The sequence below is a fragment of the Chlorocebus sabaeus genome, chromosome 11 (genome assembly GCF_047675955.1).
Source record: "Chlorocebus sabaeus isolate Y175 chromosome 11, mChlSab1.0.hap1, whole genome shotgun sequence".
Lineage (NCBI taxonomy): Eukaryota > Metazoa > Chordata > Mammalia > Primates > Cercopithecidae > Chlorocebus > Chlorocebus sabaeus.
The window spans coordinates 63,227,772-63,243,581 of record NC_132914.1 but is presented as its reverse complement, the minus strand read 5'-3'; the positions used below and the strand labels follow the sequence as shown (position 1 = coordinate 63,243,581).

The following is a 15,810-nucleotide window of genomic DNA, read 5'->3' as shown; positions in this document are numbered from 1 at the left end:
CACTGAGCTAAAATCGTGGTATCAGTGGAACTGTGTTCCTTCTGAAGGCTTTAGGGGAGAATCTGTTTCCTTTCATCCTGTGGCTTCTAGAAGCGTTGAGTCTTTCTCGTGCTGCATCACTCTGACACTGACTCTCCTGTCTCCCTGTTTCATTTTCAGAAGACCTCTTGTGATTACATTGCCCCACCTGGATAATCCATGACACTCTCCCCATCCCAAGGTCTGCTGAGTAGCAAATGTAATTCCATCTGCAGTATTAATTCCCTCTTGCTACGTATTGTCACATATTCATAGGCTCTGTACATTAGGACGTGGACATCTTTGGTGCCATTATTCTGCTTACCATGCCATACAAGTATTTGTATACTCCTTGTTGGAAAAGTGTAGATGAACACATACTATTCCTCAATCCCTAGAAAAAAAAAGTCATTTCTGATGGTGCAAAAGAATAACATTTGCCAAAATAGTGAGATTTAGATTTTTGTGTGTTTGTGCACTCATATGTATATTTAAGTTACATGCCCAACTGGGTAAGAAAGAAAAACAACTAGCAAAATTATTGATTAGGGACTGTTTACATTTCCCCTATCAATTAGAATGGCTATTTGTTTGAACAGGGATCCTTAGGTTATTATCATTACAAAATATCTCTAGTGAAACACAGTGTTACTTAACATCAATTAGAATGGCTAAAAAAAACACCCCAAAATTAAAAACAAACAAAAAAATCATGATAATACTGAGTGCTTGCAAGAATTAGAGGAACCAGAGCTCTCACACATCGCTGGTGGGAATGCAAATGTCTTGCTACTTTGGAAAACAGTCTGATGGTTCTGTGAAAGGTGTATCATAGAGCAAGCAATTCTACTTCTAGGTATTTACCCAAGAGACATGAAAATTTATGTTCACGGGAAAACTTATGGGCACATGTTTACAGTGGCTTTATTTGTAATCACCAAAATCTGGAAACAATCCAACTATCTCTTAAGGGGGGAATGTATGTGGAGAAATAGGAACACTCTTACACTGTTGGCGGGACTGTAAACTAGTTCAACCATTGTGGAAGACAATGTAGCAATTCCTCAAGAATCTAGAACTAGAAATACCATTTGACCCAACCATCCCATTACTGGGTATATACCCAAAGGATTATAAATCATGCTGCTATAAAGATACATGCACATGTATGTTTATTGTGGCACTATTCACAATAGCAAAGAATTGGAACCAACCCAAATGTCCATCAGTGATAGACTGGATAAAGAAAATGTGGCACATACACACCATGGAATACTATGCAGCTATAAAACGGATGAGTTATTGTCCTTTGCAGGGACATGGATGAAGCTGGAAACCATCATTCTCAGCAAACTATCACAAGGACAGAAAAACAAACACTGCATGTTCTCACTCATAGGTGGGAATTGAACAATGAGAACACTTGGACACAGGAAGGGGAACATCACACACCGGGGCCTGTCGTGGGGTGGGGGAAGGGGGGAGGGATAGCATTAGGAGATATACCTAATGTAAATGACTAGTTAATGGGTGCAGCACACAAACATGGCACATGTATACATATGTAACAAACCTGCACGTTGTGCACATGTATCCTAGAACTTAAAGTATAATAAAAATAAATTAAAATAAATTTTTAAAAAAGCAAATAGTGGTACATTCATCTGATGGAATACTACTCAGGAATCAAAACCGACAGCCCATAAGTGAATTCAACAACATGGATGAATTTCCAGTGTATAATGATAAGCCAGACTCAAAATCAAAAGGCTACATACTGTATGCCATTTTATGACTTTCTGGAGAAGAACAAACTATAGGGACAGAAAACAGACCAGTGATTGCCTGTAACTGGGATTAAGAGAAGAAGCTAAGTACAGAGTGATACAGAGGCATTTGCGGGGTGACGGAGCTGCTCTGTTTTGATTGTCGTGACGCTCTCACGACTGCAGTTGTCTGTTAACACTTACAAGATTGTACACTAGAAAGGGTCAATTTTTATGTAAATTATAAATTAATTTTTTTTAAAGTGTGCACAAATTTTACAGGTCTTTTTGTTCTAAGAGAGCTTTTAGTCCACATTTTTATAGAGTATTGATTCTTCTACTGCCTTAAAAGATAAATAAGTGAATCTGGGTCCTACTTAAGCTGCTTAGAATGAAGGTCCCTTACAGGAGATCTCTAAGTAGCACTTCTACTGAAACATATCATAAGAAGAACTATGCTCAGGGAGTCGGGAAATCAGGTTCCAAAACCAAACAGTCACTAACTAGCTTTGCAATTTTAGACAAAGCACTTAAGCTCTCTGGGACTTAGCTGCCCTACTGTAAAATGAGAATAAGGCCTAATCAAACCTACCAGCTGTGAATATCAAAAGCCAAGTGAAAAATGTACCCTGAAATGCTTGTCAAAATTAAAAGTTCCCTTCTACCATAAAGTATTATTCCTTTTCTAGTTCCAGTACCTACTGTGTAGTGATTGTTGCCACTGCTAGGCAGCAAGGTGAGCACTCCATATACAGTGACTGGTATTCATCACAGTGCTCATCTACGGCTGGTACCCGGGCTCCAGCATCTACAATTTACAGGGAAAGAAAGTGAAACGTTCAGAGGTTACAGAGATATGCGCAAGTTGCCCAACTAATACAAGGTAAAGTCGAGATAGAATTCAGTGCTGTCTGAACCTCGGGCCCCTGTTCTTATTCATCCTTCAACTCTTGCTTCTCTCAGAGCTGTTTTCTATTTAGAGAAAACTTGAACAAGTAGAACTTTATTATATGCAGACACACACACACACACGGAATCCTATTGCATTACATACAGATATTATATATACATAATATATATGAGAAAGCCAAATATCTACCATTCCACTATAGTGGGAAAATTGCTTGAGCCAAAAAGTTCGAGACCAGCCTGGGCAACTTGGTGAGACCCTATCTGTACAAAAAATTTAAAAATTAGCCAAGGATGGCGGTGCATGTCTGTAGTCCCTGCTACTAGGGAGGCTGAGGCAGGAGAATCACTTGAACCCAGGAGGTCGAGGCTAAATTGAGCCATGATTGCACCACTACACTCCAGCATGGATGAGAGAGTGAGACCCTGTCTTAAAATAAATAAATAAATAAATAAATAAATAAATAAATAAATAAACGGAAACAAAAAGACAAAAAGGACAGAGTAGATGAAATTAGCATTTTTATTACTTGGCTGAAATAAATTTTACTTGGGGCAAACAAGAGTTTATTTGTTTACCCAATAAAGTTTTGTATATATGAAAAATGACAAGCTCTTAACATTGGTATCTAGTTTCCTTCAATGACTTAATGTATTTTCTTAAAGCAAATGCTTGTTTTCAGTATCCCTTTAAAGAAACATTTGAGGTTGTAAAATAATATCTAAAGACCACTTTAGCTATACCCCATACATTTTAATATGTGGGGCTTTTGTGGTTGTTTAGGTCTAAATATTTTGTAATTTCCATTATCATTTCCTCTTTAACCCATAAATTATTTGGAGGTGCATTTAATCAAAATATATCTTCTTTTCCATATTGTTATTGTTGATGTCTAATTTAGGGATAATTTGCTTTACAAATGTAATCTCTATGAGATTACATTTTTGAAAAATTTTGAGCTGTCCTTTGTGACCTGGTTATGTGGTCAGTTTTGATAAATATTTTATGTGTGCTTGGAGAGAATGTGTATTTTCAATTGGAAGAGTACAGAATTTTATATTGCTGTAATTAGTATCTTCAATCCATTATGCATGGGCTGTAACAAAAATACAATTTTGAATTTATTCAATGGAAGTAAACTTTCTCTGTCGCTGGATGCAAATTCTGGAAAATGTGGTGTTTTTTCTGTGGACTCTTAAGTAATAGACAGTCACATTCCCACTTTGGTCCTCAAATCACTCTCTCCAGTCAGTGTTCTTCAGGAGATATGAATCAATGCTTCAATCTACATCCAGAGGAGATTGCTCTTCCCTTCACAGTGAGGTCTGTAGTTGGCTGTGGCCTTAGCATGTGTAGTTGGCTTCTGATCTCTGCCCTCTCCCCACATTAGCTTCTTCTTAACCCACTTTTTCCATCCTTCTTATCTTTTTTTTTTTCAATTTTATAACTTTATTTGATGTATCTGACGATCAGCGATTAGTTCTCATCCACACTGACTGTCTGTAGATTTTTGAAAGTGGTAACAGGTACATAGGTAACCAAAGTATAGAGCTTATTTGGTGAATCTTCATCCTCATTACGTTTTCTGGACAGCCGCACACGGATTCGGTATGGGACATTCCTTATTCCTTTGGCCCAGACAGCTTTGTTGAGCCTGGTATCAATGCGCACATCTGGAGTTCCCATCTCCTTCATGGCAAATTTCCGAATCTCTTTGAGTGCCCGAGGGGCACGCTTCTTGAAGCCCACTCCATGGATGCGCTTGTGAATGTTGATGGTGTATTCTCGGGTCACCACCTCGTTGATGGCAGAACGGCCCTTTTTCTTCTCGCCACCCTTCTTTGTGGGAGCCATTCTGCCGGGTCCAAGCTGGAAAGGAAGAGCACGAACTATCCTTCCTATCTTAGTGAATGGCACCAGAACCTGCCTGCTTAGGTCAGAACCAGGAACCATCCTGGAGTCCTCTTTCCACTCCCACTCTCACTTCTAACAAACATCAAGACTCATCAACTCTATTTCCCAAATATCTCTCAAATTGACCCAGTGCTCTCTGTCTCTACTGTCATTGCAATCACCTGCTAATTGATCCATCTCAGTTTTGCCCCTACTAAATTCTTTCTGCTGTAGCCAGTGAATTTTCTAAAACATAAATCTGATTATACTATTCTCTGTTCAACTCATTCAGTGGTTCTCAACAGATCATAGAATAAATTTCAAACTGCTTAACTTTACTTTCAGGGTCAGTCTCCATTAAAAAAAAAAATTTTTCTCTCCAGCATCTTCTGTAATCAGTTTCTTCTCCCTAAAACAAATCTCTACTCCAGCCATTTTGCAGGTCCTAACATGTACCATGACCTTTCACTTTGAAATATAGTTATAGAACTTTGTGTATTTGAGATTAATGATATTTATTGAGTTTACATATCTTACCTCCAAAAGAGTAGAATGATGGAAAAAAGATTATACAGACATACTTGCACACACACATACACATAATACACACACACACACATAACATATGTAATATGTATATTAGATAAATATATGGGGAAATGTACATATACCTGTGTATATGATGGGAATTATAGCAATCAACAAATGCTTTTTAAAATTGTACATGGATATCCAATAATAGAGAGCAGATGAACCAATACATTAATTTTCCCTTTTTCCCTAAACCTCATTACAATTATAGCAAAGGCATACAAACGATACAGATTCATGAGAACAAAAATAATCCCATTAACATGTGGGCAATGGGTGGGCGTAGTGGCTCACTCTGTAATCCCAACACTTTGAGAGGCCGAGGTGGGTGGATAACTTGAGGTCAGGAGTTTGAGACCAACCTGGACAAAGTGGCAAAACTCCCCTTCTCTACTAAAAATATAACAATTTTAAAAAAAGAAAACAGTGGGCAAAGGACATAAATAGTCTTTTTATTTTTTCAAGGGAAGACACACAAATGGCCAACAGGCTTATGAAACAATACTTAACATCACTAATCATCAGAGAAATGCAAATTGAAACCACAATGAAATATCATCCTACACCAGTCAGAATGACTATTATTAAAATGACAAAAATTAACATTTTGGTGTGGATACAGAGAAATGGAAACTCACATACACTGTAGGTAAGAATGTAAATTAATACAACCTCTGTGAAAAGCAGTTTGGAGATTTCTCAAATTGCTAGAAAAAACAACCATTTGATCCAGCAATCCCACTACTGGGTATCTATTCATTATATTTCAATATCAATATAATCTCATTATACTGATTACAAGAAACCATTATATCAAAAAGATACCTGTATCCATATGTTTATCACAGCACTATTCACAATAGCGAAGATATGGAATCAACCTAATTTTCCATCAATAGATGATCAGATAAGAAAATGTGGTGTACATACACAATGGAATACTATTCAGCCATCGAAAGAATGAAATCATGTCTTCTGCAGCAACATGAATGGAACTTGAGGCCATTATTGTAAGTGAAACAACACAGTCACAGAAAGACAAATACTGCATGTTCTCACTTATAAGTGGAAGCTAAATAATGTGTACACATGGACATAGAATGTGAAATGATAGACATTGGAGACTCAGAAAGATGAAGGGCTGGGAGGGAGGTGGATGATAAGAAGTTACCCAATGATGGCTGGGCACGGTGGCTCATGCCTGTAATCCCAGCACTTCGGGAAGCTGAAGTGGGCAGATCATTTAAGGCCAGGATTTCGAGACCAGCCTGGCCAACATGGCGAAACCCTGTCTCTACTGAAAATACAAAAATTAGCCGGGAATGGTGGCGTGTGCCTATAATCCCAGCTAGTCGGGAGGTTGAGGTGGAAGAATTGCGTGAACCCAGGAGACAGAGGTTGCAGTGAGTCGAGATCGTGCCACTGCACTCCAGCCTGGGCGACTGAGCAAGACTCTGTCTCAAAAAAACAAAACAACAACAACAATAAAAAACCAAAAAAAACCCAAATTACCTAATGGGTAAATGTACGTTATTCAGATGGGAGATACCCTAAAAGCCTTGAGATCATGCCACTGCACTCCAGCCTGGGCAACTGAGCAAGACTCTGTCTCAAAAAAACAAAACAACAACAAAACAAAACAAAACAAAACAAAAACACAAATTACCTAATGGCTAAATGTACGTTATTCAGATGGGAAATACCCTAAAAGCCTTGAGTTCACCAGTACTCAAGCTACACATGTAACACAATTACACTTTGTATTAGTCTGTTCTCACGCTGCTAATAAAGACATACCAGACGTACCAGAGACTGGCAGTTTATGAAGAAAACAGGTTTAATTGACTCACAGTTCCACGTGGCTGGGGAAGCCTCACAATCATGGCAGAAGGCAAAGGAGGAGCAAAGTCACATCTTGCATGGAGGGAGACAAGAGAGCTTGTGCAGGGGAGCTTTAATTTACAAAACCGTGAGATCTCATGAGACTTATCCACTACCACAAGAACAGTTTGGGGGAACGTCCCCATGATTCCATTATCTCCACCTGGCCCTGTCCTTGACATGTAGGGATTATTACAATTCAAGGTGAGATTTGGGTGGGGACACAGCCAAACCATATCACACTTGTACTCCATATATTTATAGAAAAAGAAGAGAATAGGATAGGAGTCCGTAGCAGAGGAGAATTTTCCACACATTTCTGAAGCACAGAGTTAGCAGACCAGAGGAGGCTGCCTCTTTGCCCACAGATGAAGATAAAGAAAAAAGTAAATCAATCAGATTTGTCCAGAGGAATACCAGGAAGATTTAGGATTCTGGAATTCCAGGTACAGTAGTGGATGGGATTTGGGTGTAGGTCTAAAAACAAAGGGATTACGTGGATCTCTTGACTTTCAGCTATTTCTTTTCTTTTTTATTTTGAGATGGAGTCTCGCTCGCCCAGGCTGGAGTGCAGTAGCCAGATCTCCGCTCACTGCTAGCTCCGCCTGCCGGGTTCAAGCTGTTCTCCTGCCTCAGCCTCCCGAGTAGCTGGGACTACAGGCGCCCGCCACCTCGCCTGGCTAATGTTTTGTATTTTTAGTAGAGACGGGGTTTCACCATGGTCTCGATCCTCATGATCCACCTGCCTCGGCCTCCCAAAGTGCTGGGATTACAGGCGTGAGCCACCGCACCCGCCGCCCATCTGTTTATTTGGACATAAAACGTCAACATCGTGGTTTCTGTCCCAAGCCTGGAATTCAGAGGTGACTTTCCAGGACAACTGAAGAGTCTCAAAAAAAAAGACCTCCACATACTTGTTGTATGAATAGTTAAAAAGAGAAAAATCAAGCAAATCTCCCAGAGAATAGAACAAAAAGTCAAAGACAGAGAAAGGTAGAAAAGAAAATCCAAGCATTGTAGAGGATTAAACCAGGAAGTTCAACATTTGATTTATAGGGTATCCAAAAAGGTAGAACAGAGAAAATGAAGGCAAAGAAATTATCAAAGAAACAACAACAGAAAATTCCCAAAGTTAGAGTCTAGTCAAATATCAACCTCTCAGAGAGGCATTTCATGACCAAAGTATTAAAACTGTAGTCCTCTCTAGCCAGTGTTCCATATCCTGGTGGCCAACTAAATTTTTCTCCATTGAACATGTAACCCACTGACATATTTAATGTCTCTTTTCCCCATTAGAATGTAAACTTCTTGCAGGCAAGGAGTTTTTGTCAGTTTTGTTTACTGTGGTATCCTCAGTGCCTACGTAATTCTTGGCACTCTAGGTGTTCAATAATTATTTGTTGAGTTGGCCAGGCCTAGTGGATCAGGCCTGTAATCCTAGAACTTTGGGAGGCTGAGGTGGGCAGATCTTTTGGGCTCAGGTGTTTGAGACCAGCCTGGGCAACATAGGGAGACCTTGTAATACAAAAATACAAAAAATTAGCCTGGTATAGTTGCATGTTCCTGTATAGTCCCAGCTACTTGGGAGGCTGACGTGGGAGGTTGGCTTGAGCCCAGGAGGTGGAGGTTGCAGTGAGCCAAGACTGATCATGCCACTGTGCTGCAGCCACAGAGAGAGACCCTGTCTCAAAATAATAACAGTAGTTATTGTTATTTCCTGAGTGAGTGACGAAAGGAAATGATGCAAGAGACCTAAATCCTCATCTGCCATGAAAAGATGTCAATTGATAATGCCTGGAATGAGTTAATCAATGAAAAGATTTATGTCTATAATTTAAAAATAGGAAAGCAAATACCTGAAAGAACAGCTGAGAAAATGAAAGGCAATTAGTTGTATCTGAGGAATAAGAAGAGAGGCTGTGGGCAGGAGGAAGCAAGTCATTGTTGTTTTTCATTATAAGATTTTGTGAACTACTTGCTTTCTTCATCATGTGCTTGATTTTAAAAGAGTGTACATGTCTCAGAAAACATTTTCTATTTATTTTCTGTAAAGAGGTCATATCAACAATAATAATAGCTAACATTTATTAAGCATCGAACACTTATTACATGCCAGGCATTGTGCTAAGCTTTATATGGATTATTGAAGAATGTATTACATCTCTGTTGTCATCTTGCATGGATTGAAAACATCTGGATTTAGCCTAAAAAGACAGAAAAACTCAATCCAAAAATATAAATATTTAGTAACATAAACTCAATTGGATAAATTCTGCTTATCAATCCTAACAGATATGAATTTGATATGCCTATTCATGTCCTTAAAATGCAAGGAAAAAGCATCATACAATACTTTTAAGACTATCATTTATATTTATTAGGGCATTCTTGTAGAACTGCAACAGTGCTTGTCAACAGGATTTGTTGCAACAGGAGCTATAGAAAGTGAAGGAAAAGTTGTGTATACACTCTTGTGGAAACATCTGTTGGTGTCCTCTGCTTGCTTTCCCTCCACCCTTCTCCCTACATTTATCTTCCTGTCTGTTCATCTGGAGTATAAATGACCTTCGTTTCAGGAAATTCATGAGATTTTCACAACATGAAATGGCTTCTGACAGAGTCATTTCTGAGCCTCAGCTCTGATCCACTCCACTCTGTCTGTGCCCGGAGTTGTGCTGGCACATTGTCATCCACCAATTAGTTGTTCAAGAGCACACAGAATCAGATACCATGGCAACTCATTCTTCAGTCATTACAGTGATGTAATTTAAACATGGATAGTTGTTTTAAAAAATCTTTTTAGCACAATTATCTTGTTTGCATGGTGCTGATGTGTAGACTATATTATGGATCTATTGGGAGCATCCTCCACTTCCCTTTTCCTTTTTGCTTGGCTAAACTCCTTCTCATCTTTCAGGTTCAGTTTAGCTGTGCCCTCCTTAGAGATGCCATTCTCAATAATGGCGCCACCTAAATGGGGATGCTGTACCTCCTACAGCTCTGGGTGCATCCCTCTGGCATTTCCTTTCATATACTCTATTATCACTGCTGTTTGCTTCCTTTAAATTTTTTTATTTTGAATTATTGTGGGTACATAGTAGGTGTATATATTTACAGGGTACATGAGATGCTTTGTTACAGGCATGCAACGTGGAAGAATCACTTTATGGAGATGGAGTATCTATCCCTTCAAGTATGACATTTGTTTTCAGTTTCTCCTGCTGGACTTTATTCTCCATGGGTGCAGAGATTGGACTATTTGTCTTGGTAGTTCCAATACATGGCATAGTGCCTGGAACATAGTAGGTGCTCAGTAAACATGTTGAATGAATTAATGAAAGCCACTGTCACTGTGTACAGTTGCACTTTAGTTTGCATACACTGATTATGTGAAAAGTAAGAATCTAAACAACCCTCAGATGTGTTAAATAACTGCTCAGTTAAAGGCTAATGAGTTAAAAAATATTGGCCTAAACCCAAATGTTAAAAGGAAAGAGATAGAGAGAAGGTTATGCAGATTTCCTGTGTTCCATAGGAAATGAATATTTCCTAAGCTCTTTTCCTCCAGCCATTTCCTAAGTAAATTGAGAATGCACCGTATACTTTTACAGCCTTATGAAAGAAGAAAGTAAAATGCTTTCAGAACGGTTGGTGCCACATGCTATAACCTAGCCTCTTATTTATGGCTTGACAAATAGGTGAGGGAAAGTTGCTACATTTTCTTATTTCTTCAGAGCCTTTGAATAATAGTTAACAAAGACCACATTGAAAAGTTAACTTGCCTTATCACTCATGAGATCAGGTTCTGGATTATGTGAAGCAAAAATGTTTTCAATACAGTTCCATTCCCCTCCCATCCACTACCCTCTCCAATGGGGCAGGAGAGGCCATAGGAAGCATCACAGCTTCTCCATGCCTTTTTTTTTTTTTTTTTTTTGAGACAGAGCCTCATTCTGTAGCCCAGGCTGGAGTGCAATGATGACCTCGGCTCACTGCAACCTCCGCCTCCCAGGTTCAAGTGATTCTCCTGCCTCAGCCTCCTGAGCAGCTGGGATTACAGATATGCACCACCAGGCCCGGTTAATTTTTGTATTTTTAGTACAGATGGGGTTTCACCATGTTGGCCAGCCTGGTCTTGAACTCCTGACCTCAGGTGATCCGCCTGCCTCGGCCTCCCAAATTGCTAGGATTACAGGCATGAGCCACCATGCTCGGCCTCCTCCATGCTTTTCGTATCTCTCTTCATTGGACCATAGCTAATATGCACTGACTGCCCTCACAAATGATATGAAAAACTTTAAAAGAAATAAAAATAATAATAATTATTATTGTTAATATCAATAATGTTATTAATAATATTAATAATAATATTAATAATAATAATAATTATTATACTTTAAGTTCTGGGATACATTTGCAGAACATGGAGGTTTGTTACATAGGTATACACGTGCCATGGTGGTTTGCTGCACCCATCAACCCATCATCTACATTAGATATTTCTCCTAATGCTATCCCTTCTTCAGCCTCCCACCCACTGTCAGGCCCCAGTGTGTGATGTTCCCCTCCCTGCATCCACGTGTTCTTTGTTCAACTCCCACTTATGAATGAGAACATGTGGTGTTTGGTTTTCTGTTCCCGTGTTAGTTTGCTGAGAATGATGGTTTCCAGCTTCATCCATGTCCCTGCAAAGGACATGAACTCACCCTTTTTTGTGGCTACGTAGTATTCTGTGGTGTATATGTGCCACGTTTTCTTTATCGAGTCTATCATTGATGGGCGTTTGGGTTGGTTCCAAGTCTTTGCTATTGTGAACAGTGCTGCAATAAACATACATGTGCATGTGTCTTTATAGTAGAATGATTTATAATCCTTTGGGTATATACCCAGTAATGGTATTGCTGAGTCAGATGGTATTTCTGGTTCCAGATCCTTGAGGAATTGCCGTGCTGTCTTCCATAATTGTTGAACTAATTTACACTCCCACCAACAGTGTAAAAGTGTTCCTATTTCTCCACATTCTCTCCAGGGTCTGTTGTTTCCTGACTTTTTAATGATAGCCATTCTAACTGGCATGAGATGGTATCTCATTGTGGTTTTGATTTGCATTTCTCTAATGACCAGTGATGATGAGCTTTTCTTCATTTGTTTGTTGGCTGCATAAGTGTCTTCTTTTGAGAAGTGTCTGTTCCTACCTTCGCCCACTTTTTGATGGGGTTGTTTGTTTCTTGTAAATTTGTTTTAGTTCCTTGTAGATTCTGGATATTAGCCCTTTGTCAGATGGATAGATTACAAAAATTTTCTCCCATTCTGTAGGTTGCCTGTTCACTCTGATGATAGTTTCTTTTGCTGTACATAAACTCTTTAGTTTAATTAGATCACATTTGTCAGTTTTGGCTTTTGTTGCCATTGCTTTTGGTGTTTAATGACATGATTGCATATTTAGAAAACACCAACGTCTCAGCCCAAAATCTCCTTGAGCTGATAAGCAACTTCAGCAAAGTCTCAGGATATAAAATCAATGTGCAAAAATCACAAGCATTCCTATATGCCAATAATAGAGAGAGAGCCAAATCATGAGTGAACTCCCATTCACAATTGCTAAAAAGAGAATAAAATACCTAGGAATACAACTTACAAGGGATGTGAAGGACCTCTTCAAGAAGAACTGCAAACTACTGCTCAAGGAAATAAGAGAAGAAACAAACAAATGGAAAAACATTCCTGCTCATAGATAGGAAGAATCAATATTGTGAAAATGGCCATAATGCCCAAAGTAATTTATAGATTCCATGCTCTCCCCATCAAACTACCATTGACTTTCTTCACAGAATTAGAAAAAGCTACTTTAAATTTCATATGGAACTAAAAAAGAGCCCATATAGCCAAGACAATCCTAAGCAAAAAGAACAAAGCTGGAGGCATCATGCTACCTGGCTTCAAACTATACTGCAAGGCTACAGTAACCAAACAGCACAGCACTGGTACCAAAACAGATATATAGAACAATGGAACGGAACAGAGGACTCAGATATAACGCCATACATCTACAATCATCTGATCTTTGACAAACATGAGAAAAACAAGCAATGGGGAAAGGAAGGATTCCCTTTTTAACAAATGGTGTTGGGAAAACTGGTTAGCCATATGCAGAAAACTGAAACTGGACGCTTTCCTTATACCTTATACAAAAATTAGCTCAAGATGAATTAAAGACTTAAACATAAGACCTAAAACCATAAAAACCCTAAAAGAAAACCTAGGTAATACCATTTAGGACACAGGCACGAAAAGAAATTTTAAAAGTGTTTCTAAAATTTTAATCTGAGGCTAGTTGAAAGATAATTGTTTAAGGAGGTATGGTTATCTGTGACCATTGGGAAATTGGTCAAGATTTCATTTTTTAATTTCAAGTTATGTGACAGGCTCAGGAATAACAAGTTAAATGGAAAAGAATTCATTGGAATGACCTCAAGGATATACAAATGAATAGTAAGAAGAAATAGAGAATGATTCTAGTTTGATGATTTTACGTGTGAAGCTAGATTTTCAGTTAACATAACTTTAAAGGAAAATGCATAAATCAGGATGCTATTAATAATGATTGTAGGAGGATTTTCATTGACTGATGTAAGATTAGACTCTGGCTTAATGTCCATTTCCATATGGCAGTTGTTCCTTCTATAGGAAGAATACTTCTATGCAGAATGTCTTTTTGATTCAAATGGAGTTGCAGAGAAATATTTGGTTAAAAGCTGAAACCATGTCAGTTACAAATCTATATCATGTTTTCCATTACGACCAGAATAATAGCACATTTTCTCACGTTGATCCATGTGCCATGATAGATGATGTTTCATTTACTTTCTTCACTAGCTCTGCTTTCTTTACTAGCCTCTGGCTACGATTTTTAATTGTTATCACTGTTATTATTATTATTACTATATATGGTTAATTACGAATGACTTTATATTATCTTAATTTAAGAAAAGACATATCTTGCATCTATGTAACTTAAAGTGATATATATATGCATATATATGATACATGCATACACATATACATATGTGTGTGTGTGTGTATGTGTATATATGTGTATACACACACACAAAAAGAAATAAACAAGCTCTCTCATGAAACTCCACTGCTGCCTGTGGGGTTGCTATTTTGTTATTTGTGGGTTTCAAACTTCAGTAGGTTCTGTTATCACCCCAGGAGTTTCCTCATTTCTCTAACTTGGAAATATACTAGGAAGCTGTGAACACGTGAGATATGGCAGATGCATGAAAGGTGTCCCCTGATTCAGTACTATTTCCTCTATAGGCTCTTAATCTAAATTCTCACCTCTATGAACTAGTTCTGTTGTGTTTAAGCTTTGTGGACATCTTAGTATCACAGAATTAAAGAATTTTAAACCTAGAAACAATATTAAAGGTCAGTCTATAGATAAATAGATAAAGGTCAACCACCATGCTCAGTCTGAAGATAAGGAAATGGGAACTCAGAGCTTTGTCCAAGGTCTCAGCCTCTGAGAGTTGTAGAACCATGGCTAGAATGGGGTCTTCTGAAGGTCATTTTTGTCAACTTTCACTGCATTCCTGTATTTATTGATTATTTAGTTTACAGCATCATCAGGATTCTTCTGGGTGAAAGTGAGAGAACCCTAAATCCGACAAACTTCAAGAAAAGAAGGAACTTTATTAGCTCATGTAACTGAAAACCTCCAGGCACAAAGAAATCCGGTGGCTCAAATTATGTCTTCGACACTTGGTCTGTCTCCAAATCTTGTCTCTGCTTTTCTCTGTGCTGGATTCATTGTCCAACAAGCCCATCCCATGCTGTGGCCACATGTCTTCCTCCTCACCACCCTTCCTTCAGAAGCTACAGGCATGCAGTCTACCAGCTTCAAGTCTACCAGAGTGAGAAGGGCTGACTTTCCCACCAGTCCCAGAAAAGTACTGATATTAAACATCATGGGTTTACCCTGGGTTGTGTGCCTCTGCTTGAACCAATCAGAGGGTCAAAGTATATCCACTGGCCTGAACTAAGTTGCATACCCTCCCCTGCCACCAGGGATTGGATGTCAGCTCCGGCTGAATCTCATAGGCTGAGAGTAAGGAGAGAAATCTCCTGAAGAAAAAAAAGTTCTGTTAGCAGAGGTAAAATAGATGCCGAGTAATTCAGAGCAACCACTGTCTGTTCCCAGGGCACACTATATCTGAGACACTGTGTTAGGTGTTTGTCTATGGAGCATCTGTTGTCAATTCATTTGTTTAGCAGATACTTTTTCAGGATGAACATGCTGGTAGAAAGTTGAACTCATACAAATGGGGCAGAGGAGAGATTACATTGGCTGTGTTGAGGAAGTGATGGGGTGGCAACAGAGAGTGGCTTGGAGTGCAGAGCCTTGCACAGGGGAGGGAAAGTAAGTTCTGAGAGAAGGTTAGTAGGGTGCTAAAGGACAGGTGGGCTCTAGGAAAAGGCCAGATGAGAGGTTGCTAGAAAAAGTCTGTCTGCTCAGTGCAGAGGAAACTTTGTATGGTTCATTTCATTCAAGCAGTTTTGGAAGAGCAACTGTGTTCCACCACTGTGCCAGGTGCTAGAAAGACAGAGATGGCAAGACAGACTTGCTCTCATGCTCCACAGGGGCACATCACACAATTGGTTAATGACAACTGCAGTAATTGTTACCAGGGAGAAGTCTAGGGTGTTACACGAGAATATATTCAATATATTTTTGAATATATTCAG

At 38.9% G+C, this 15,810-nt stretch overlaps 1 protein-coding gene across 1 annotated transcript; it reads right to left on the bottom strand.

The window, feature by feature from the left end:
• Positions 1-4,094: 4,094 nt before the first annotated feature.
• LOC103238657 (large ribosomal subunit protein eL31-like) lies at positions 4,095-4,574 on the bottom strand. The gene has a single exon (XM_037996837.2). The coding sequence runs from the start codon at positions 4,546-4,548 to the stop codon at positions 4,171-4,173; it is 378 nt and encodes a 125-aa protein (XP_037852765.1). The 5' UTR covers positions 4,549-4,574; the 3' UTR covers positions 4,095-4,170.
• Positions 4,575-15,810: the final 11,236 nt, after the last annotated feature.